We start from the raw sequence: 22901 nt of genomic DNA, 5'->3' as shown, positions 1-22901 counted from the left end.
GATGGCCAACAGACACATGAAAAGATGCTCCACATCGCTAATTATCAGAGAAATGCAAATTAAAACTACAATGAGGTATCACCTCACACCAGTGAGGATGGCTGCCATCCAAAAGACAAACAACAACAAATGTTGGCGAGGCTGTGGAGAAAGGGGAACCCTCCTACACTGCTGGTGGGAATGTAAACTAGTTCAACCATTGTGGAAAGCAGTATGGAGGTACATCAAAATGCTCAAAACAGACTTACAATTTGACCCAGGAATTCCACTCCTAGGAATTTACCCTAAGAACGCAGCAATCAAGTTTGAGAAAGACAGATGCACCCCTATGTTTATTGCAGCACTATTTACAATAGCCAAGAATTGGAAGCAACCTAAATGTCCATCGATAGATGAATGGATAAAGAAGATGTGGTACATATACACAATGGAATACTACTCAGCCATAAGAAAAGGGCAAATCCAATCATTTGCAGCAACATGGATGGAGCTGGAGGGTATTATGCTCAGTGAAACAAGCCAAGCGGAGAAAGAGAAATACCAAATGATTTCACTTATCTGTGGAATATAAGAACAAAGGAAAAACTGAAGGAACAAAACAGCAGCAGAATCACAGAACTCAAGAATGGACTAACAGGTACCAAAGGGAAAGGGACTGGGGAGGATGGGTGGGTAGGGAGGGATAAGGGGGGGAGAAGTAGGGGGGTATTAAGATTAGCATGCATGGGGGGGTAGGAGAAAAGGGAAGGCTGTACAACACAGAGAAGGCAAGTAGTGATTCTACAACATTTTTCTATGCTGATGGACAGTGACTGTAAAGGGGTTTATAGGGGAGACCTGGTATAGGGGAGAAGTAAACATAATATTCGTCATGTAAGTGTAGATTAGTGATACCAAAAACAAAGCAAAAAAAAAAAAAAAAAGGGGCAGTTCCTGTGTGGTAACCTCCAACGAGTTCTACACAAGGGTATAAAGGGCATATAAAAGTGTAGGCAAAGGGTCTGTTTGTGTTTATACAGAGGATCAAAGCCTAATTGGGCTACCCCGAAAATGAACTGAGATATGATATGAAAAAGAACTTCCAACATCAGCACTCTCTGGAAGACTCATGCCAGAAGATGATCATCAAAAAACCCCAACAAAGATCCACGCACTGCTGCAGCTGTAGATGCACTCATCCCACCAGCTCCTGGACTTGCCATGGGAATGAAGGAGATATCTAAGCTGGCCTGTGCATACAGTAAAACAACAAATTTGACTGGATCTATACTGTTAGAACTCAACCAAGAATTTGGAGAAGTGCAAATTGTAGCGCTCCAAAGTCTTACAACTACAGACTATTTACTGTTAAAAGAACATATGGCATGTGAACAGTCCCCAGGAATGGGTTGTTTTAATTTGTCTGATTTCTCTCAGACTGTTCAAGTTCAGTTGGACAATATCCACCATATCATAGATAAGTTTTCACAAATGCCTAAGGTGCCTAACTGGTTTTCTTGGTTTCACTGGAGATGGCTGGTAATTACAGGTATGCTTTGGTTATGTAACTATACTCCTATTATGTTAATGTGTGTGCGCAATTTAAGTAGTAGCTTAAAACCTATACATGCTGAAGTTACTCTACAAGAAGATATGTCAAAGAAATAATCAATCTTCCCATGTTTTCTCCCGCCTGCTACTTCTATAGCTTTTCTTCTTCCTTCCTAATTACAACCCTTAAATAGAATTCGTGCCTCATATCAAATTTACCGAGTATCATAATTCTTCCAAGTGGTAAAGATACCTCAAGACAAATGCTGGGCATAGAAGCCACAGGGCATAAATATGCAAAGAAGTAAAAAGCTAACCTTTTCAAACAATAAGGCTTCCCTCTCACTTACCAACTTCACATTTCCCTGTATGGCCCCGGAAGATGACTGGTTAGCCAGAGACGGGTAAGATTCCTCAAGGGAGGAACAACCTAAGACAGGCACAGTCGCAGGGGGGCCATCAGGTGAGAAATTGGGGATCAACAGAGGTGAGGCTTAGAACCTCACCCCCGCTGTTCTGAGAGAAATCTTCTGCATACATGGATGTTTTATTACCCTTGTCTAGCTTGGATTAACACATAGTCTACAGGCACACACCTGATCATCTACATTTGCTCTCTTACAACACTAAACTATGTTTTCTGCCTTTATCTTGTATCTACCTACCACTTCAGCATTTTATTAAAAATCATAATAATAAAGAGAGAAATGTGGTATCCACATATAAATCAAGTATAAAAACCAAAGAGTATTCATATTTGAACCAACTGTTTAGAGTTCATAATGCATGAGCAAAACCAAAAGTTTCTGTGATGACTGCCCTTGTACTGTTCACTATGTAACTTATTCACTATGTAAGAATTTGTTCTCCATGTAAGAACTTGTTTGTTATGCCTCAGAAGATTGGAGACTGACGAAAAAAAAATTAGGCTTGGGGTAGATTAATGATTGTGCATTGAGCATTGACTCCCCTATACAGAATTTTATTGTCGTTAACAACCATTTGATCAATAAATATGAGAGATGCCGTCACAAAAAAAAAAAAAAAAGGACAGACTTCCAATGGTAAAATAAATAAGTAACCGGGATGTAATGTATAGCATAAGGAATATAGTCAAGATATTGTAACAGCCTGGTAGGGTGATAGCTGGAACCTACAATTATGTATATAAATGTTCTACCACTGTGTTGTACACTTGAAACTAATGTAATGTAATACTGTACGTCAACTACCCTTCAATAAAAAAGAATTATTAAAAAAAAAAAAAGTACTCACAGTAACTAGTCCTAGCGAGGATGCAGAGCAACTGAGATGCCGTAGTTGCCAGTGAGGATGCAGCATGCACAGCCCTGGAAGACAGGTTGGCAGTTTCTTACAAACGTAAGCAATCCCATTCCTAAGTATGAAATTCCTAAAAATATCAAAATGTATTTTCACACAAAGTCTTGGACACAGGAGCTCTATTCATATTCACTCCAAACTGGAAACAACTCAAATGTTCTTCAAAAGCTGAACGGATAAACAAACTGTGGTACATTCATACAAGGGAATATGACTCAATAATAAAAAAGACTAAGTTACTGTTACATGCAACAACTTGCATGCATCTCAGAAACATTATGTTGAGTGAAAGAAGCTGGTTCAAAAATGTATGATTCCATTTCTATGACATTTTCAAAAGGGCAAAACTCCAGTGATGACTCTATATTGATAGATTCACTGATCCTCAAAAGTTCAAAACTCAATGATTCCCTGGGGCAGGGGTAGAGGAAGAGATAAATATAAAAGGACAGCGCGGGGAATGTCAGGGATGCTGGAGCTATTCTGTACGCGTGGTTACACCCACCCCTACGTGTGCTAAAACTGATACAATGGTACACATGCTCGCACAAAAGTCAATTATACTGCATGTCGATTTAAAAATTGTAGAAGCTAATATCAGTTAGAACTTGTAACAGTGAATATTATGCACTTTTACTTATTTATTTTTAATTGAAGGATAATCGACACACAATATTATATTAGTTTCTGGTGTACAGCATCATGATTTGATGCTTACATACATTATGAAATGGTCGCCACAGAAGTTTAGTCACCCATCTGTCACCATACAAAGTCATTACAATACCGTTTATTATATTCCAGTGCTGTTCAGATGACAGGCATCAGCCAGGTCCTACGGCAGGATTCCCCAAGGCTCCCAAGACCCGTTGTACAATTCCTTCTGCTATACAAATTAAATACTTGATTTAGTCACAGGAAAAAAAAAAATGTAGGAACGAGTCATTGACTGGAGATGCAAAAAAAAAAATTTAAGACATAAGGGTTGGAAAGGAGGAAATGGATCCATCATTCTTTGCAAGCAGGGGAGGAGGGAGACTAAGAAATACAGAGAAAACCACTGCAGCCTTCCTCGGAGAGGGTGTCCTGGTTCGAGGCTGCCCTGAGCCCAGAAAGGAGGAAATCTGTACGTGAGCTCTTCAGTGCTAGTGTAAAGCAGGACCAGACTCAACCACCAGAAAAGAGGCTGTTGTTTGGCACCGACAGGGACTCTGTGATGAGAATTGCCTCAAGTCAGGAGCTGGGAGTACTGACCACAACGGGAACCCCCGGGAATGGGCTCTGATTGCCCACAACAGGACTAGCTGGTTCCGTGTGCCGGGGGAGGGCGGCCCTCTGATGTGCTGGAAGCAGCAAAGCTCTGGGGCCCAGCACCTGCTCCAAGATGCTCCCTGAAGCACACTCACACATCGCCGCTGCGGGAGGAGCAGGAAGGGCAGGCAACTTCTCAGCTCAAAATAAATACCACTAGTGCCTTCCCTGCCCTCCTGGAATTTCCAGGCCAAGGCAACAGTGCCATGAAGGGGCCTGTAAGGCTTAGAGACCAGTAAGCCAAACTTTGCCATTGGAACTGTGGTCCATAAAGAAGAACAAAGGCTAAGTGCATTTGGCAGAAGGAATGGGTGAATAAGGGAAAAAATTACAGGACAGCACGAGAAGAACTTGGCAGTGAGACTGGAAAGCGGGACCTGCAGCCAGGAGGGAGGCGGCAGTGAGGCAGCAGGTGAAGAGGCTGTCGAGTTAATTGGTCTGCAGGGATGAAAGGCAACTTTTTGTTTGGCTGAAGTCACCTGATGGCTTGCATTGACTGGCATATGTTGTATGAGATTTTCTTCCTAATAACCCTGTACCTTGGCAAGCATAGAATGCAGTTTTTGTAACTTTAAAAAAAACACTGTGGGTATATGTTAGTTGCAGCCATAATCCATGCCTTATAGAGAATCTATTTCCTGATTTCACAGAAGCACCTCTGTTTTATCAGAAAGCATCATTCATTATTGCTGGATATATTCCTTTATTAACAATCATGCACTCAAACAGATCTTTGTATGTGCATGTTCGTAGCAGCATTATTCACAGTGGCCAAAAGATGAAATAAACTCAGGGGTTCAAGGACATATGAATGGATAAACACAAGGTGGTCTGTCCTTGCAGTGGAATATTATTCAGCCTTGAAAAGGAAGGGACATAATGCTACAATGAGGATGATCCTTGAGGACATTATGCTGAGAGAAATAAGCCAGACAGACAAATACTGCAGGATTACACTTATGAGGTCCCTGGACTGATCAAACTCACAGAGACGGGAGGTAGAATAGTAAGCGGTTCCCAGGGGCTGGGAGAAGGGGAAGGGAGTCGGTGTTTCATGGGGACAGAGTGTCAGTTTGGGAAGATGGAAATTTCTGGAGCTGATGGTGGTGACAGCTGCCCAACGGTGTGAATATACACAATGCCACTGAAGTATACACTGAAAAATGGTTAAAATGGTAAATTGTATGTTATACATATTTTACCACAATAAAGAAATCATGTTGTCTAATGCGGAATTATATATCTTTCAGGCACTTGCCTTATTAAAAATTAATATCACCAAAGAAAATTAGATAATTTCATCAGTCTATTTGTGAGTCAGTTTCACAGTGTATCCTTAAGTATTTTTCTCCTTTGCTCATTTGTTCAATGCCAGAACTATCTAGAAAACTTGCTGAAGTGCACATAGGTCTGGAAAGCCATCCTATGACTCCCTTTGCTGTTCTTTATAAAGTTCCGTCTAGTTCTGTAAAAACCGTAACTCGTGGTGGGTTCTGAGAGGAGGCCTTAGGAAATGAGAACGTGCCTCTGTTGCTCTGTTTACCGCAGGAGTATCCGTGGAAACCCACAGAAACAACGTAATTCTTTAGCCACCTTCCCTTGAAACTGCTTCATTTCCCTGTATCATCTCCGGGCTGCTGTCTTCCACAGGTGGACTCTCTGTAGTGTTCTTCTGAAGGCCTTTCTACTGATTCTGAATCCTGAGATAGGGGTGGATGAGAGGGGCTGGCAGGACCCTCCTCCCACTGACCCCTGAGACCTGCTCAGAGCGGCTGGCTGGGGGCTGAGGAACCCAAGACAGTGAGATGCGGCCTTTCCATCCAGAAGTGCCTGGATCCGTGGGAGAGCCAGACTTCTCTCTCTCTCTCTCTCTCTCTCTCTCTCTCTCTCTCTCTCTCTCTCTCTCACACACACACACACACACACACACACACTCACACTCACACACACACACCAGCAAAGCAGTGGGAAGGTGTTGGGACAGGGCAGGGTGGGGGTGAGGGGAGCCCGGTGAGCCCCTAGGAGGGGGTACTGGCAGTGGGTCTGGAGGGATGAGCAGGGACCACCAGGAAGGAAGGAGGACTCAGGGGCTCCATGGTGACAGGCACCGGGAGAGCAGGCAAGCCATCGGGCAGCAGGGCCCCGGGTGACACCACCAGCAGCAGGCCAAACGACCCTGGAACTGAGCGTGTCCTTCACCAAGACAGTAAGTCATAGCTCGCCGAGACGGGACTGGAGGCAGCCTTTGGAAAGAGGAAGGCCTGGGTGGGACTTGCTCACAGATGTGAGGCCGAGAGGGCCAGGGAACACCTTTAGTGGCCCAAAGCACTGAAAGGACGGGGGTGCCCCCCAACACTGAGTCAGCATAAAAATAACCCTCAACCATAAATTAACTACATGGAAACCTAACTTAGCTTTCCCCATATGAATATTTCATTGCTTTTCATGAAATGCCCAAAATAAAATTATTCAAAATACTTTCAACAAATACTGTGAGTTTGGGTGCCGTTCATGTGCCCTAAGCGTGTGCTAACAATGCCCAGTGGAAACTCTGCTCACCGTCATATGTCATCAGGGAATGCAGTTTAAGACAATATGAGACGGGGGAGCCCTCCTGCACTGCTGGTGGGAATGTAAACACGTCCAACCATTGTGGAAAGCAGCATGGAGGCTCCTCAAAAAACTAAAAATAGAAATATCATTTGACCCAGGAATCCCACTCCTAGAAATTTACCTGAAGAAAACAAGATCCCAGATTCAAAAAGACATATGCACCCCTATGTTTATTGCAGCACTATTTACAATAGCCAAGACATGGAAGCAACCTAAGTGTCCATCAGTAGATGAATGGATAAAGAAGATGTGGTACATATACACAATGGAATATTATTCAGCCATAAGAAGAAAAAAATCCCACCATTTGCAACAACATGGATGGAGCTGGAGGATATTATGCTCAGTGAAATAAGCCAGGTGGAGAAAGACAAGTATCAAATGATTTCCCTCATTTGTGGAGTATAAGAACAAAGGAAAACTGAAGGAACAAAACAGCAGCAGATGCACAGACTCCAAGAAAGGACTAGCAGTTACCTAAGGGGAGGGGTGGGGCAGGCCTGGTGGGGAGGGAGAGAGAAGGGGATTAAGGGGCATTATTATTGGCACACATGGTGTGTGGGGTCACAGGGAAGGCAGTATAGCACAGAGAAGACAAGTAGTGACTTTGTGGCATCTTACTATGCTGATGGACAGTGACTGCAGTGGAGTGGGAGTGACTTCATAATCTGGGTGACTGGACTAACCACAATGTTGCTCACATGAAACCTTCATAAGATTGTATATCAATGATGCCTTAATAAGAAAAAAGAAAAAAGAAACAATATGAGACACCACTACCCATCTGTTAGAGTGGCCAAGACCCAGAACACTGACGACACCACATGCTGGGGGGGATGTGGAGCAACAGGAGCTCATCTGCACTGCTGGTGGGAACACAGAAGCATGCAGTCGCCCTGCAAGACAGTTCAGTGGCTTCTTACAAAACTAAACACACTCTGACCATACAATCCAGCAATTGCACTCCTTGGTATTTATCAAAAGAAATTATGTCCACATGAAAATCTGCATGTGGACATTTATAGCAGCTTTATTCATAATTGCCAACACTCAGAAGCAACCAAGATGTCAGTGGGTGAAGGATAAATAAGCTGGGTCTGTCCAGACAATGGACCATGATTCAGCCCTAAAAAGGCTCTCAAACCATGACAAGACATGGAGGAACCTTAAATGCGTATCACTAAGTGAAAGAAGTCAATATAAAAAGGCTACAGACAGTATGATTCCAGCTATACGACATTCTGGAAAAGGCAAAACTATGGAGAAAGTAAAGATTAGTAGTTGCCAGGCGCAGTGGAGGGAAGGATGACCAGACAGAGCCAGGGGATTCGCAGGGAAGTGAAGCTACTATGTCTGATATCATAATGGTGGATAGTGTCATCACACTTTTGTCCAAACCCACAGAATGTACAACACCCGGAGTGAACCTAAGGATAGCTGTGGGCTCTGGGTGAAATGGTGTGTCCATGCAGGTTCATCCATTGCTACGAAGTCCACTCTAGTGGGGATGTTGACAGTGGGAGAGGCTGTGCATGTGTGGGGTAAGGGGGAATATGGGAAATCTCTGTACCTTCCTCTCAATTTTGCTGTAAACCCAAAACTTCTCTAAACAACAAAGAAAAGCTTTTATTTTTTTTAAGTCCAGTGTTGGGTGTGAAAGAATAAGACCAAAGATTACCTCAGGAGGTTCTAGGTGGACTATGATTCATTGGTGGATTGAAGGCCCCCAGAAGGAGTGTTTGGGGCAGAGAAAGTGAATGATAGGCGAGGCCAGCGGAGGCTGTGAGATGTGGAGAGGAGGGCCCGGGTGGGACGCCATCTTCCACCACAATGCAGCATTTCCGCTGCAAGGCCCCGCTGTCCCTCCACAGCACTTGGAGACCCAGGAGTAATGGGGGTGCGGGGAGGCGGGGGTGATTGGACGCTGGCTTCTCACATGCTGACCCTAAATAAACTGTGATGAGGAGATTCTAATTCCAGGACCACCAGTATTTTTAGGCGGTTTCTTTGATAAAGCAGTCGCAACCGAGGCATTTAGGCTTTCCCAGTTTTATTACCCTAGACCCGTGAGAGAGCGGAGAGCCTTCTCCTTTCATCTGTGAATGAAAAAGACCCACGTCTTGGACCCAGTTCCACAGTTAGGGAGTTAGGGGAGCAGTTAGGGCTGCGGTCTACCCCAGGCATGCTCTTTGGCGGAGCACTGCTCTCTGCAGAGTTGCCTTTCACTTGCCAAAAGGAAAACCACTTCTGGGATGTCACCCTTTCCTAAGGAGTCATGAGGCCAAACAGCATGACAAGTTTTTTCCCATGTGAGCTGCTTTCACATGAATAGAATGACCTTGGTACTGATATTTCCATGTGCTCACATGAAGACAGTGTGTAAAGTGCACACAGGAAAAGGAAAAAGGGTGCAGGGCGAGAGGAGGAGGGATTGGCACTGGGTGTGGGCACTCCCAGCTCTCCGCTCACACCAGAGGGAGTCCCAACGAGCAGCAGTGTCTTGAGTTGAAATGAAAATATGAGAAAGAAGCCAAAAAAAGGTTAGAAATTTCCTTAAGTTTGTCCCAAACAGTGTGGTGCAAGTGTGGAGGTGGTTGGGAAACCCCAGAGGCTTATACACAAAGGCCCTGCATGGAACACAGTGATTCATTTTGTGTAAAGATTTCTGGTCAACCTCAGACAACAAAGGCATCTAGCAAAATAGCACAGAGAAGACTTCAGGGGCGATTCCGGAGATCTGATGTTCCACACAGTGCAGGAAATAACGGTGTGTGCCCACAGTTACCAATTCACCAGCTTTGACCCATATCACCGGCAGCCTGTCCCCGAAGGCCAGGGCTGCCCATGTTCCTCGTGGGGCCGAAGTTCCGTGGGACCCACAAAGGAGACAGGCACTCCTCTGGCTTGGGCCCCACTGACAAACCTGGGGAGCCCTGGTTCCCTCGCCCCCCACACGGATTCTCCCCACTACCGAGAAGCGGGCAGGTCACACAGTCACGAGAACTCAGACTACAGGTTCTAAAATGCGACTCTAACAGAAAAGGACTTAATTGCAGGACAACAAGAGGAAGGTTATTACTACATTGCAGGGCCTCTCTGGCCATTGAGAATAAAAGTGAAGACTCTTCATTGAGGGAAAGCACTTTAAAATCACAGTGAAATGCCACTTTATGTGCAGAGCAATGACTATCACCAGTACAACAAGTGTTGGTGAGGATGTGGAGAGACTGAAATCCTCGTGCATCACTGACGGGAACATAAAATAGTGCAACCACTTTGGAAAAAAGGGTGCGGTTTCTTAAGCTAAACATGTATTTAAGACCTAGTAATTTCATTTCTAGGAATTCAAGAAAAATAAAAATATATGCAAACAGGAAGACATGTACCTAAATGTACATAATAGCATTATTCACAACCGTCAACAAGTAGAAAAACCCAAATGTTCATCAACTAATGAATGGACAAACAGTAATACAAAAGGAATGAAGTATTGATACATTGACAACACGAACGAACATTAAATTAAGCCAAAGAAGCCAAGTGCAAAAGACACCTGTTAAATGATTCTATTTGTCTAAAATGTCCCAAAAAACCCAAATCTATGTATGTAAACAGGTTAGTGGCTGCCGGGAGCTGGGGGTGGGATCAGAGAGCCAATACAAATTAGCAGGAGTGAACTTTCTGGGCTAATAGAGATGTCCCCAGACAGGACAGTGGTGATGGGTGCACAGCTCTGAAAATGCACTATAAACCATTGAATTACATACCTAAAACGGGGGGGATTTTATAGTATGTAATTAGGTTTCAGTAATTCTGCCTAAAATAATTGTGATGACTAACCCAGCAATCTGAGACCCTGTGGTTTGGAGGACCTCTGGTGTTAGGAGGCCACTTGCCCTCGGAAAAGAGGAAATTGTGTTCCCTCATTGGGAGAATTGGGAGAGTTGGGAGGGGCAGGAAGCACGGTCCCGGGTTTCTGGGCAGAGTCAGAGGCTTTCCTGGCCCCGGTGAGACGACAAGGATAAAGGAAAGGAAATTCCACAACCCTATGGCTTGGCCCACATCCCCCACCACTATGGCTCCCACTCAAGTCTTTTTGGGGATCACTGTGTATGTTTGGAGGGCGGCACCTAGCAGGTGGTCCTGGGACCGGCAGAAGCCACAGACCTGTCTTCTGGCAGGTCCCTCGGGGTACAAGTGGCAGGTGGCGGCAACAAAGGGGAGCAGGGATACAGCGCATCCCTCTGCAGATAATCCCAGCCAAGAAGGGCCGGGCCTGTTTCATTCATCTCTACATCACCCACACAGCAGTAGCGCTGCCTGAAGAACGAGCGAACTCCCACCACGGAAGCATTACTACCCAAAAATGAGCACACCTGGGAGATGGCGGAAGACGAAGAAACAGCACTTACCAAGTGGGTCAGGATGGCCGAGCCCAGCCCTGCAGCAGCTCTGAGACCACCAGCTGCAGAGGACACCAGAGCTTCTCTTCCAGCAGTCCATCTCTTTAAATAACAATGCTTTTTTGTTACACAGATAATACACACTTGTCTAAAATAAAACTACATAACTGACCTGAAGCAAAGAGGATGAAATAAACACCACCTGGTGTTCCTCCACCTAGAGATAACACTATAAACACTTCCATGTCTGTCTCCAGGACTTTTCATGTATATACATAAATATATGGTATGCTCAAAAAAAAAGTGTGAGATGGAACCTAATGTTTTGAAACCTGCTTTTCCTCTCAGTGATGGATCATCAATGTCAGTACTAGTCAGAACTCTTTCCACGGTGAGAGAAGTCCAACCCCAGGGGCTTAGCCACAAGGGGCATTTATCCAGGGGGTAACTGAAAAGTCAGGCACTCAGTTGAAGCTCCCAGGAATCCTGCTCTCCACGGCCCCCCTCCTCCAGGCTGGCCTGATTCCCCAGCAGGTCCTCTCGCAGGGGCCCCAGCATCCGCAGACCTCGGCAGCCTCAGAGAAAGAGGCCTCCTCCTCCTCCCAGCACTGCTGCTCAGCCTGTGCCCGATGCCCATGGCTCTGCGCCCACTGAGGCCTGGGCTGCCCTGCGTCACCCCTGAGCTTGGGGAAAGTGGCACTTCCTCGGTGGTCACGAGCCCACCCCCGACTGCCAGTGGGGACATACCACAGGGAGTGACCCCCAAGGAAAGCGGGGTGTGCCCTACGGAGGGAGGAAGGCAGGGCTGGGAAAAGCAACGACAGCTCCTACTACACTTTCCTACCAACATGCACGTCGCGTCACAGGTTTTCATGACGGTTCACATTTTCCACTCACCATTGACTGAGGCCTATTAACCAGTCCCTGCTCCACACATTCAGGCTCCTTCCAAGGTACTGCTGTGCTGACCCGTGTTGTAAAGCAGAGCCTGATACCACTCCTTTGCTTGATTCTTGATTCTCTGAAATCAGGGTAAACCAGGGGTGGAACTTTACAAACCAGATAGCTCTGAGCCCAATCTCCCGTCTCCTCCTGCCTTGTATCTCTGGCTTGGTTGCAAAGGGCTCCTAGGCAGACCTACACTTGAACTCCCCACCTGGGCTGCCCCCTCCTCTCCAAAATGCTCTCATTATGTAATAGGGCTGATCTCACTTAGGACAAAATGAGGTAAGCGCCTGGTTGCAGTAAAACCCAAAGGGTGGTCTAGTTGGCCTTCCTAGACTGTGGAGTGTTGGAGGGGAGACGTCCTGAGTGGGGGGAGCGTTTGGCCATCCCTTATCTTCCTCAGGCTTACCCTGCCTCACCCCATAAGCCCATGGCAGGTGATCAGGACATGCCCCCTGGGAAAGGCGGCCTCCCCTCTCACCGCTGGGTGAATAGGGTGCCCTGCTGGGAGGGGCCACAGGGATGGACCAGGAGAAGCTAAGTGTGAACAGAATCTTGTCTGCTGAAAACTGCAAATGACTGGAAAGTCTGGCAAGTGTTTGAAACTTTCCTGGCCTGCGGCAGGATACTGTACTGAATGATCGTGACACTCTTGTTTCTGGCACCGGCAATCCCAACAGGGAAACAGGAATTCAAAACCAGACCTGGAAGTGAGTGAGTGGGCCTCTACCCTGTGACCCCAGAAACAGATTGCATAAAAGAGGCCATGCCCTTTCCCATGACGTGTTGCATAATGACACTCACTCACTGCACCCGCCTGGGTGGCTGGGAACCGTGTATGAGTGAATGCACGCTAATATATCGAGTACTGTACAAACATAGTATATCTGTGGTTGTCAAAGTCCTTTTAGGAAGAAAAATATTTTTATAAGCTCAGCATAGCAGAATCGAGTATTATTAAACCTATTTGTCTAGTACTCAGAGTCAGGAAATCATAGAATTTTACTTTTTCTTCCAGCAATATCTTATCAGCAAAATATTCATCATCTGTTCTCAGTGACAAGTTCAACTGACAGTAGACGAGTCCGGAACCCCAAGGATATGTTCAGACGTATTCCTGACCCTGTGATGTGTCTGGATTGCTCAATTTTGCCTCAGGAAATTAGAAAGAAATATTTATGTGTTAAAACCACTTTCTCAAGAAAAATTCCATAGAATGCTCAGTTTTCTGACCTTTCAGATGAAATGCTAGAATTACATAATCCACACATTTCTTCAGCAGATGTTTAAGGGTATCCTTTGTGTCAAGTACCAGATTACAACCTAAAATAAGAGACAGTCCTTACCCTCAAGAAGCCTGTGGTCTGATGGAAGGAATAAATGAATAAATACAGTCTAGTTTAAGTGCTCAATTAAAACGAGCAAGCCTGAATCACGGAGTGTGTTCCCCCTGCTCCGCTCTGCTGGGTGCCTAAGCCCTTGGCCCGGGCCAGTCTTCCTGGACTCTAGAACGCCAGTGTCTTCCGTCCACTCACAGGACTCACCCCTTGTAGTGAGAGAGAGCTAAATGTCCAGAGGAAAACTACCTTGTGGATTTTTGTGTGAATCAAGTATGGTTGGCAGGATTATCATAGTGAGCTCTTTCTAATATTATGACTTCAGTTTTCACAGTATAGGTGAGGGAGTAGGGGAAATAGTTCTTGGATTTCATACACTGCTTTTAAGGAGTCAAAGCCTATTAAGTCAATTAGATGTGAAGTCGGCACTGGGCCAGGCCACTCCTCCTGCTCCGCTCAAACCCTAAGGGCTGACCTGCAGGCCCCCTGCCAGGCCCCTTCATGGCTGCCAATCATCCCAAATCATAGGGCGGAATTGCAGAATCCTGCTGGTGGCACCAGCCAAGGACATGCAGGAGGAGGGGCTCCTCAGGTATGAAACCAAACTCTTTTTTAAGTTGTTCCTTAAGCCAAAGGTTCACATTTTGTTGTTAATGTAATTATTTATTTATTTATCTTTGCTTCTCTGGAGAGTGTATTTAGTACGAAAGGGTACAGTTGGCCGGCAAGGCTCCGTCATGTGAATACTCCAAAAAGCCCCGTTTGGACAAGTAATTTAAAAAGGTGCCAGCCGTCCTCCCTCACCCCCGAGTGCCCCCAGGAGGAGGCTTGGTGAGCTGAGCTCTGGTAGGCTTCAGCCCCATCTGCCTCTCCACGGCTTTGTGCAAACTGCATAGCAGGATGGCTGCTCTGGGCAGGTCCTGTTTTCTCGGGACTTTATTTTGGCTCTGGAGAGTCGAAAAACTTTTTTGAAACAATACTGAATGTTTAAAGGATCTCTTTATTGTGTGATTACAGTATTTTTCTTCTGTATATTTCTTTCCATATAATGCCAAAAGAAGTGTGATTATTAATGCATAAGCTTGCAAAAGTAAAACCTACCTTGCAAATCCTAATGCGGTTAATTTTGATTTCAAGTTCTGCTTTCCTCCTGTGACTTTCATTCGTTGGTGTTCAGGATAATTGTTCACCCTTCCTTATCGCATTCTTCCTATCCCTGCCCTCTCCCAATAAAATTTTTGGGAATTAACTTGCTTCCCTCAAGTCTGGGTTTTAAAGCCGTGTCCTAGTATGCCTCCTGTGATCCACAACCATTGTGAAATGAGACGACAGAGTTCTGGTACAGTCAGCCCAGGAGGAGATCCCCGCGTGGTGCCTCAGGATGGGTGCGCCCTGGGGGCAGGGCGGACACCGAGCACGGTCATGGGGAAGGAGCTCCAACAGGCATGGCCGCTGCTGACTGAGTGACCCCCAAATGTCAGGTATCTGTTGCATTAAGGACTGTTTGCGGTGTACCTTTAGGGGTGAACCTTTGATAATTCGATGCTTCGTCCTTCCCGGAGATTTCCACCTTGGAGTCTTGAAACTTAGGCCAATGAGTTGCAGAACAGGCAAAGTTAAGAAGCCAGGTCCTCAGGCTTCATTACAGAATAATCTGGGCGAGAGTGATTCCTGCCATCCCTACACTCAGGAATGGGGGTGTGAAACTCAGGCACAGCCTGGGCGCAGGGCGATCCGCGGCGGGCTGGCCCGAGAGGGGCGGGATACGCGTTGGTGGACTGAACGCGCGAGCCCCCGGGGCCTGGGACGAGGCGCGCCTCCGCGCCTGGGGGGCGCCTCCGGGAAGAAGGCTGCGGGGCGCCCTGGGAGGACCCGCGGCCGCTCGGCCAGCCCGGGCGCCAGGGTCCTGAGACGCCTGTTTGCACATTGAAGCATCTGCTCGAGATGATGCTACCAACGCACGTCACAACACGGATGTGGACACAGTGAAAGCCCTCTCCTCCCAGGGGCAAGCGGGACGGTTACGGGGGTCCCGGCAGCCGGTGCGGGCGGCCCACCCAGGGGTCGCCTGGAGTGGGGGGGTCGCCTCGACGTCCCAGACCGTCCCGGACCCTCAGGGTCTCCCAGAGGGGAGGGCGGAGGGTACCCACGCTGGCGCACAGTCAGGAGAGGGGACTCCGGTAGGCAGGTAAAGGGGGCGTGCAGCCGAGAGCTACCGGGGGTCTCGGGGGGCGTCTGTGAAGAGTGCGGGGCGCTGAGCAGCCGCCCAGGGAAGGGACGAGCTCGTCTGAGAAAAGACGTGTTGCCAGAGGGGCCCGGAGTCCAACCCGGGGGAGTTTGAATCTGCGCGGCTTCGGGTTAAGAAGGGAGAGGGGCTTGGGCACAAAGGTGAAAAAAATAAAAACTGAGCGGGCGGCGCGGCGGGGGGAGCAGGGGTGCAGCGCGGCACCCCTCCCGGGGCTGAGGCCGCGGGACCCCCCCCCCGCAGGGCGGCCGGGCGTCGCCAGCTCCCCTCACCCTCCGCGCGTCCTCGCCGCCGCGCCCCCTCCGCCGAGCCTGCCGGGCGCCAGCCGAGCAGAGCCGGGCCGGGCGCGGGCCATGGCGCGGGGCGGGCGCGGGCGCTGCGGGCGGCGCGGGCGCTGCGGGCGGGGCGCGCTGCTGGCCTGCGCCGCGTGGGCCGCGGGCTGGGTGCTGGCGGCCGCGCTCCTGCTCCGCGCGCACCCGGGCGCCCTCTCCGAGCGCTGCACGGACGAGAAGAGCCGGCGCATCCTGGCCGCGCTGGTAGGTCCCCCCGCCCCACTGCCCTGCGCGGCGCCGCGGCCGTGGGAGGGACAGCCCGCTGGCCCCGGGGACCGAGGCCCCCACGGCGGGGCGGGCTGGGGGGTCCCGACACCGTGCGGGGGATGCCCGACGCGCACGACCCGGCCTCCTGAGTGGGGGCTCCGCCTGGAGTCCTCTGTGGGCGCGCGGGGCTCTCTCCCCATTTCCCCAAAATTGGTCCTTTGTCCCAAGATAGTCTTCCTGCCCAGCTGCTCCGCCGCCGCCCCCGAGCCCACGCTCCTGAAGAAAGTTTGCGGCTCTGCTCCGGGGCTCCCGACAGCCCCCGGCTGCCCGCGTCCCGAGTGCCGCCGCTGGGCTGGGGCGCTGGCCGGGACGCGGGCGGGTGCGGGGTCCGGGGCGGCGGCGACCACGCCTCTGCCTCTCGGGTCCCGGTTCCTTCGCTTGGCCTCAGTTCTGTGATTCCAACGTGGGCTGCATCTCGCCAAGCTCGATGCGGCCGGCCGGCGGGTTCCCTGCCTCCCTGCGCCCCAAAGCCGCAGCTCCCCCGGAGCGGTCTGCGGGACCCGCCGCCGAGCGCGATCCTCTCCTCCGAGGGCGCCAGGGGCGGCTCGGGCCCGCGCCGATGGGTCCTGGGGCGGGGACGGCCGTCTCCTAGCAGGGGGGCCTGAGCGCTCCCGAGCTGGGCTGGGCAATTAGGAGGGAAAGGAGCGCTCGGCTGGCAGGCTGCTGCGCCCACTGGGCTCCTGAGGCCCCTTAGCTGGTGCCAAGGGCGGTCTGCTCCTTAGTGTTCCTGTTTGGTTCAGAGGCGATGAGCATTAGGACACGAAGAAAGGTAGGACTCCCCAAAAGGAAAGCCAAGGAAGGAGAAAATCGTGGCAATTACTTTTGTTTTTTAAAGTGATTATTCCCTTCTTAAAACACTGACCTTCTAAGCATTTGGTGTGAAAGTGATCTATTTTTTAAGAAATCTTCAGGAAATGCGTGGGAAGTTTTCAGTCCAATTGCTTACACCTGGGTGGGCCTTTTGAGATTGTAGGTTTTCAAAACATGGTAGCATGAAGATTTTAAATTATTTTTAAAGTGAGATTGGAAAAATTAAAGAAATAATGAGTGAAATCTACAGACTAAGACAAATTATATTCCCTGAGTCTGACATGAGTCATCATGAACTGACCTTAATGCAATTGGGACACTCACCACTGATTTGCTTCATCTTATCAACCACCTGTCCGTCCATCCTTCCATCCATCTGACCATCCATTAATCCATTATTATAGTGAAGTTCTACCAAGTTTTCTTAAGTTGCAAGAGCTCATTGATTTTCACAGTAACCCATCTAAAAATTCCTTTCAATTTATAAAGATTCTTTTTCCCTCTGTTTGGGGGGCGGACTTATTAGCTAATTGTAGTGAACAAAAATTAATAGTTTGTCCAGAATGGAATACCTATTTACAAAAATAATATAATAATCTTTTACATTAAAATAAAAAACAAACACCAATTTTCATTTACTTACCTTTGGTTTAGTAGGAAAAGGCCTAATGGAAATTAAATAGCCTAATATAATTTAAGTAATTGTTAATCATAACTTTCCCAGCATCCCAGCTCATAAGTTAAAACCAGTTCTGATTATAGGCTGTACCAATATATCTCCAGTGGCAGCCATATGGGGTGTTTTTAGTCTGATATAAGCTGAAGAGATGGTTATTCTTATGAAGCCTCTCAATTCTTTCCTATTGCCAAAAGAACTATTTGAAACACCAGGTCTGTCTGTCTGTCTGTCTTCTTAAAGTCCACCTGATGTCTCAGTGGACTGACTGTTCGGGAGGGTCAGGCGGTGTCCGGTCTGAGACCGTTATTTCTCACTTGTGAAAGACTTGACTCAGTCTCTCCTGTCGCATCCTTTCCTACCTTCTCCATTCTGGATTTGCTGATGGGAGCCCCACACAGCACCCTGGCTCACTTTTACCCAAGACACTAAACTAGACCGAGGTTGAATACAACCCCAGTCTCCACGACCCAGACTCTGGTGGCCCCGGCCGCTGCAGAGGCTGGCATTGTGGCCTCCCAGGACGCGAGCTGAATCAGGCCTCTGTCTCCCGGCTTTCCAAGCACTTTCAATTCATTCTGCCTGGCTTTTATCCTCCATAATAGAACTGGCTGTTATTTTCTGACTGGCCTCCAGACTCTCATTAGTTTTCTCTCTGAATGCCAGAGCACAGGAGGACTGCAGCTGAGCCAAAGGGAGCCCTCTTTCCCTCCATGGCGCCCATGGAGCTGTGGTGGACGCCTGCTAGCGTTCCCAGGCCCTCTGGCGCAGCAGGTGGCATTGCTGGCCTGCACGGAAGTCCACAGGTAACGCTGAAGAGCTGCTCAGTAGCTGGGAGACAGGTCTGCTCATACCCCAAGCCCCACCCACCTCCTGAGGGAACCCATCACACGCCACCACCCCCGAGACGGGTGGTTGGAAAAGCCAGCTGGAGCCGTTCCAAAGAGTTGCGCAGTGGGTCTACCAGCTTTGGGTTTTTCTAGTCAGACTGCAGGGCTCCTCTTAGCTGTGGCTTTTCAGCACATCTCATAATCAAGACATCCGTAGGCCCTCCTGGACTTCTCTCTGAGGTTTCAAAAGCCCTACTTTTCCAGTGGCCTGTGTCCCGAGGCCGTGCCAGGCTGACGAGCGCTATGCCATGCTTGGTAACTCATGAGCCTGGCTCCTTGTTCTGCAGGCAGAGCACTGCACACAGCGGCAGAGGGACGGGGGCTGCAGGTGCCCGCTGATGCTCACTCCGGGCAGGCACTGTGCTAGTATTTTTAGGTGCATTGCTTCATTTACTCCCTACAACCACCTTCTGGATATATGTGCCTTTACCATATCCACCTCACAAATGGCAAACCGAGCCTCAGAGAGGTAAAGAAACTCACCCTTAATCACGTGGTCAGTGCATTGCGGAGCCAAGACATGACCCTGTGCAATCTGATAGTGGGAACACCATGACAGTAAGTGGCTTTTCCAATAATGAAAACCCTAAGTAACAACTGGGTATAGTACTTCCAATAACCTTTCCAAAGTGTATCATTTTCAAAGCATCTCAAAAATATTCCCACAGACTCTGTTATTCAGAAGGCTTAACTCTCTTTTGACTAGTTAGGTCTTGATGTGATTTAATACAGTTGCCTGCACTGGGATTCCTTTCTGATAGGACAGGCTTATCTTCCTTTGCTGTGATAGGAGCCAGTGCCTTAGGGGACTGCAGCACCCAGAGCACAAAACCCAGAAAGATTTTATATTCTTTGTTCTGAATGACTCTATGTTCCGAAGTGCTTTGGCCACATTCGTACTGTGCATCATTTAAGCCATCTGGGGGTCAAGAGGGGTTGCATGGCAGACTGGCTAATTCCTCTGAATTTTTACAATGCCCAGTGTTACTTCTTGGGGAAAGAATTCCATTGTGGGTGTGGATTGTTGCTAACCACAGAGGCATTTAATGCTCCTTAAAAACAAAACACACACACAAAAGAAAACCCAGCCCTTAAGCATGACCTCTGACACCCTGTCAGTGGTTTCCCAGACTAGGGTGGACAGGTTTTTGTTTTTGCCTGAGAACCGTGATACAAGCTGGAGAGATTCTAAGCAAGAACTGCTAAGATGCTTCCTATCAGCACCGGGGAAGCTGGGGACGTGCGTTTGTAGGCACGCACACCGTCTTTGAGAAACTCAAATCCACTCTGAGTTTAATGAATTTAAAAATGCTGGTATCTACAATGAGACTTTTTAATTTAATTTTAAAATCTGATGGATTTTGTAGGCACACAGAGATGTACCTTCCTTCAAGCTGGCAGCTAGTTATACTCAGAGAAAAGTGATTTAAAAAATGGAGTTAAAGTAAATAAACCACTTTTATTGAGTAAAAAAATAGCTACTTCACTAGGACATGCTGCTAATAAAATAATTTTCCTATTGTCTCTAACACGGCAATTTTTAATTAGCTTGTACACTTTTAATTTGTACTTTAAACTCACTGTTTTTTAAATGCTAGATGATGTCTTTGCCTGTGTTTAGTGGACACAAATGTGCAAAAAATCCCACAGATTCACTCTGACGCTGGCAACCAGAACAGCCATAGTGGACGAATTTTACATTCTATGTAAGAACAGGAACTGAAGTACCAGAAATACCTCATCATAAAGGATGATAAAGAACAGCTCTGTGACGACTGCACCATGTATACTTTGCTTTAATGTAAACTATCTCCTATGCCAAATGGGGAATCCCGGGCATTGAGCATGAAGTCATAACCCTAAGACCTCATGGCCCGGGTTCTGGGCATTCAGCTCTACCTCCGCCCTTTCTGAGACGTAACAGTGCATTCCCCCAATGGCAGCCATGTGGGAGGTGCGCGTGTACCTCAAGGTGCTGAGCTTCAGAAATACAGCCCAGGATTAATGTTCCCTCCAGACTCAGTAGCCTATACACCAAATTCAGTGATTATACCATCGTTCAACATGTCTTGCAACTCTTGTTTGGAATTGCCTTCCAAATTTGCAGGGGCAAATCTCATATGGATTTTGATTTGATTTGAATTTGATTTCATTGGCGTGGTACAGCTTTGTAGAAAACCCTGTGCTATGGGGAGCCAGCAGGCAAGGGTCTGGCACAAGGGATTCATAAGGATGGTTCAGGGAGGGCTGGGGACAGAGGACAGAGACAGGCATTCCCCCTGGCCGGTGGGGCTGTGTCCCGGGGAAGGCTGATCTGCCCCTTGCAGGGTAGGAAGCACTTCTGTCAAGTGCAGACACAGGGAAGGGCATTTCTGACAGGATACCCCAGCCTGGCACACACAGGGCCTTTGCTCCTGTTTTGCTCTCCTTCCCCTGAACCGGGTCTGGGTTCACACCACCCTGCTTTGCGACTCTCGGCCTCTGCACCTGTCATTCCCTGCATGGAGCTGCCCTCTCCCTCCTTGCCTGCTAGGCAAACTTGCAACTTATCTTTCAAAATTGAGCTCAATTGCATTGCTCCAGGAAGAAGCTTCCGAGGCCTCTGCCGTCTACTGATGAGGATTGGAAAAGGTGGGAGGGAACTAGCATTTACCAGTTCTAGGTCCTCTGTACCTGTGACCTTGGTTGACCTTCACAGGTCTCCAGGTACACAGTATCCTCTCCCTTGTTACCTACCTGGAAACAAGCCACACAGCTAGTGAGGGCAGGGCCCAGAGGCAAACCCTGTCCGCCCCAAAGCCAAGCCTGCTGGGTTCCTTTCTTGAATTTGTTATGCTCTGCAGTCGTTTATGAGTTTTGAGGGCAGCCTCCTCTGTTCTGAAAACTCCTGAGCCTGGTACCTGTAGTAGGGTCACCGCTCAGCTCCTGTACAGCTGGGCTAAGTTCAGAAAGTGACATCGTTGATGTGAATGCGGCCAGTGGAGCGGGCTCCTGGCCCACAGGTGTGTCCCAGCCAGAGGCAATTTCAGCTGCCCTTCCAGCCGAGGAGAGTCCTGGCCCCTGGTGCCCATGCGCACCATGCGGCAGACAGCGGGGCGCATGCCCCTGACCTGCCCCACACTTCTCCTCTTGCCCCCACCTCCGGCTCCCTTTCTCTGCTCATCACCACAGGATCTGAAGCTCTGGGCTCAGGATCCACCTCCTCCTACCAGACCGGTTCTATCACCTGCTTGTCTTTTCAATTCTGTTCTGTACTCCACACAAAAGTACCTCTGATTAAATCATAAATGCGATAACATTCTAAGAATGTTTATGGAATTGAATCAAACCATTTTGGATGTCATACTTCAAGGGGTTTGGGGCTTTATAGGGAAATCTAGAAAGAATCTTGCATTTTCTTATCAGGCTCATTAAAGAGATGTAAAACTGTAATTACCAGATAAAGTAGAAAAAAACTGCAACAAGTAAAATAAAACAAACACCCCATGCTATTTCTGTCATTCAAATCTTCTTACTCCTGGTTGTCTCAACATTCAAGACTTTCACCCTCACGTTCCCTCCAAGACTATCCTGCAAGGTCTCAGAGGAGCTTCGGGCAGGGACTCTCTTCTTGCAAGGGGCGACATGGACGCAATTCTAAGCAACGAGCGAGTGACCCAAGGGGTTCTGATGATCTTGATGCTCATTTCATGACCCCAAGTTTTGGAAAGAGGTAGCAGGATTACAAGTAAAAAGACGGCATTTTGTCAACATTGTTGAAGTTAAACTGCAAGATGAACACAGCATCAAGTGTGTTGAAACAGTCATGTGGGTGCTCACTGACCCAGCTTCATCATGGGCGTTTGCTTTCCCAAGACACAAAGCCAGCCCCGCACAGGGGCCGGCATTCCCAAGCGCCAGGATCGGGTCCTTGGCTACCGACAGGTCTCCATCGCTGGCATCTTTGTGTTCGGCAGTCGCGAAGCTCCCCCCACCCAGCATGACACACTGAGAAATGGCAGGAGAGCCTTCCCAGGAAGCCTGAAGGCAGGATTGGATGGCTTGACTTGGGTCTTTCAGGCTATTGTCCAATTATTGCCTGAAATGGCCCTGAAAATCCTCATACTTGTTTTAAGCACTGGGAGTATTTCTTTTAGTGAGCATTTTGGCAATACCTGCTTTGAACAATTAGCCTACAGTATTTATATAGGTACACAATCCT

At 48.2% G+C, this 22901-nt stretch overlaps 1 protein-coding gene across 1 annotated transcript in view; it reads left to right on the top strand.

Annotated features, from left to right (window-relative positions):
- DIPK1C (divergent protein kinase domain 1C) overlaps positions 1-22901 on the top strand; it is a 65196-nt gene that overhangs the window by 31465 nt on the left and 10830 nt on the right. The window contains exon 2 of the mRNA XM_057504343.1: positions 15969-16261. Within this exon, the coding sequence (XP_057360326.1) occupies positions 15969-16261 (293 nt within the window). The remainder of the gene's footprint in view (positions 1-15968; positions 16262-22901) is intronic.

This window comes from Manis pentadactyla, chromosome 6 (assembly GCF_030020395.1).
Source record: "Manis pentadactyla isolate mManPen7 chromosome 6, mManPen7.hap1, whole genome shotgun sequence".
NCBI lineage: Eukaryota > Metazoa > Chordata > Mammalia > Pholidota > Manidae > Manis > Manis pentadactyla.
The sequence above is the reverse complement of the archived record's forward strand: the minus strand, read 5'-3'. Positions and strand labels throughout refer to the sequence as shown.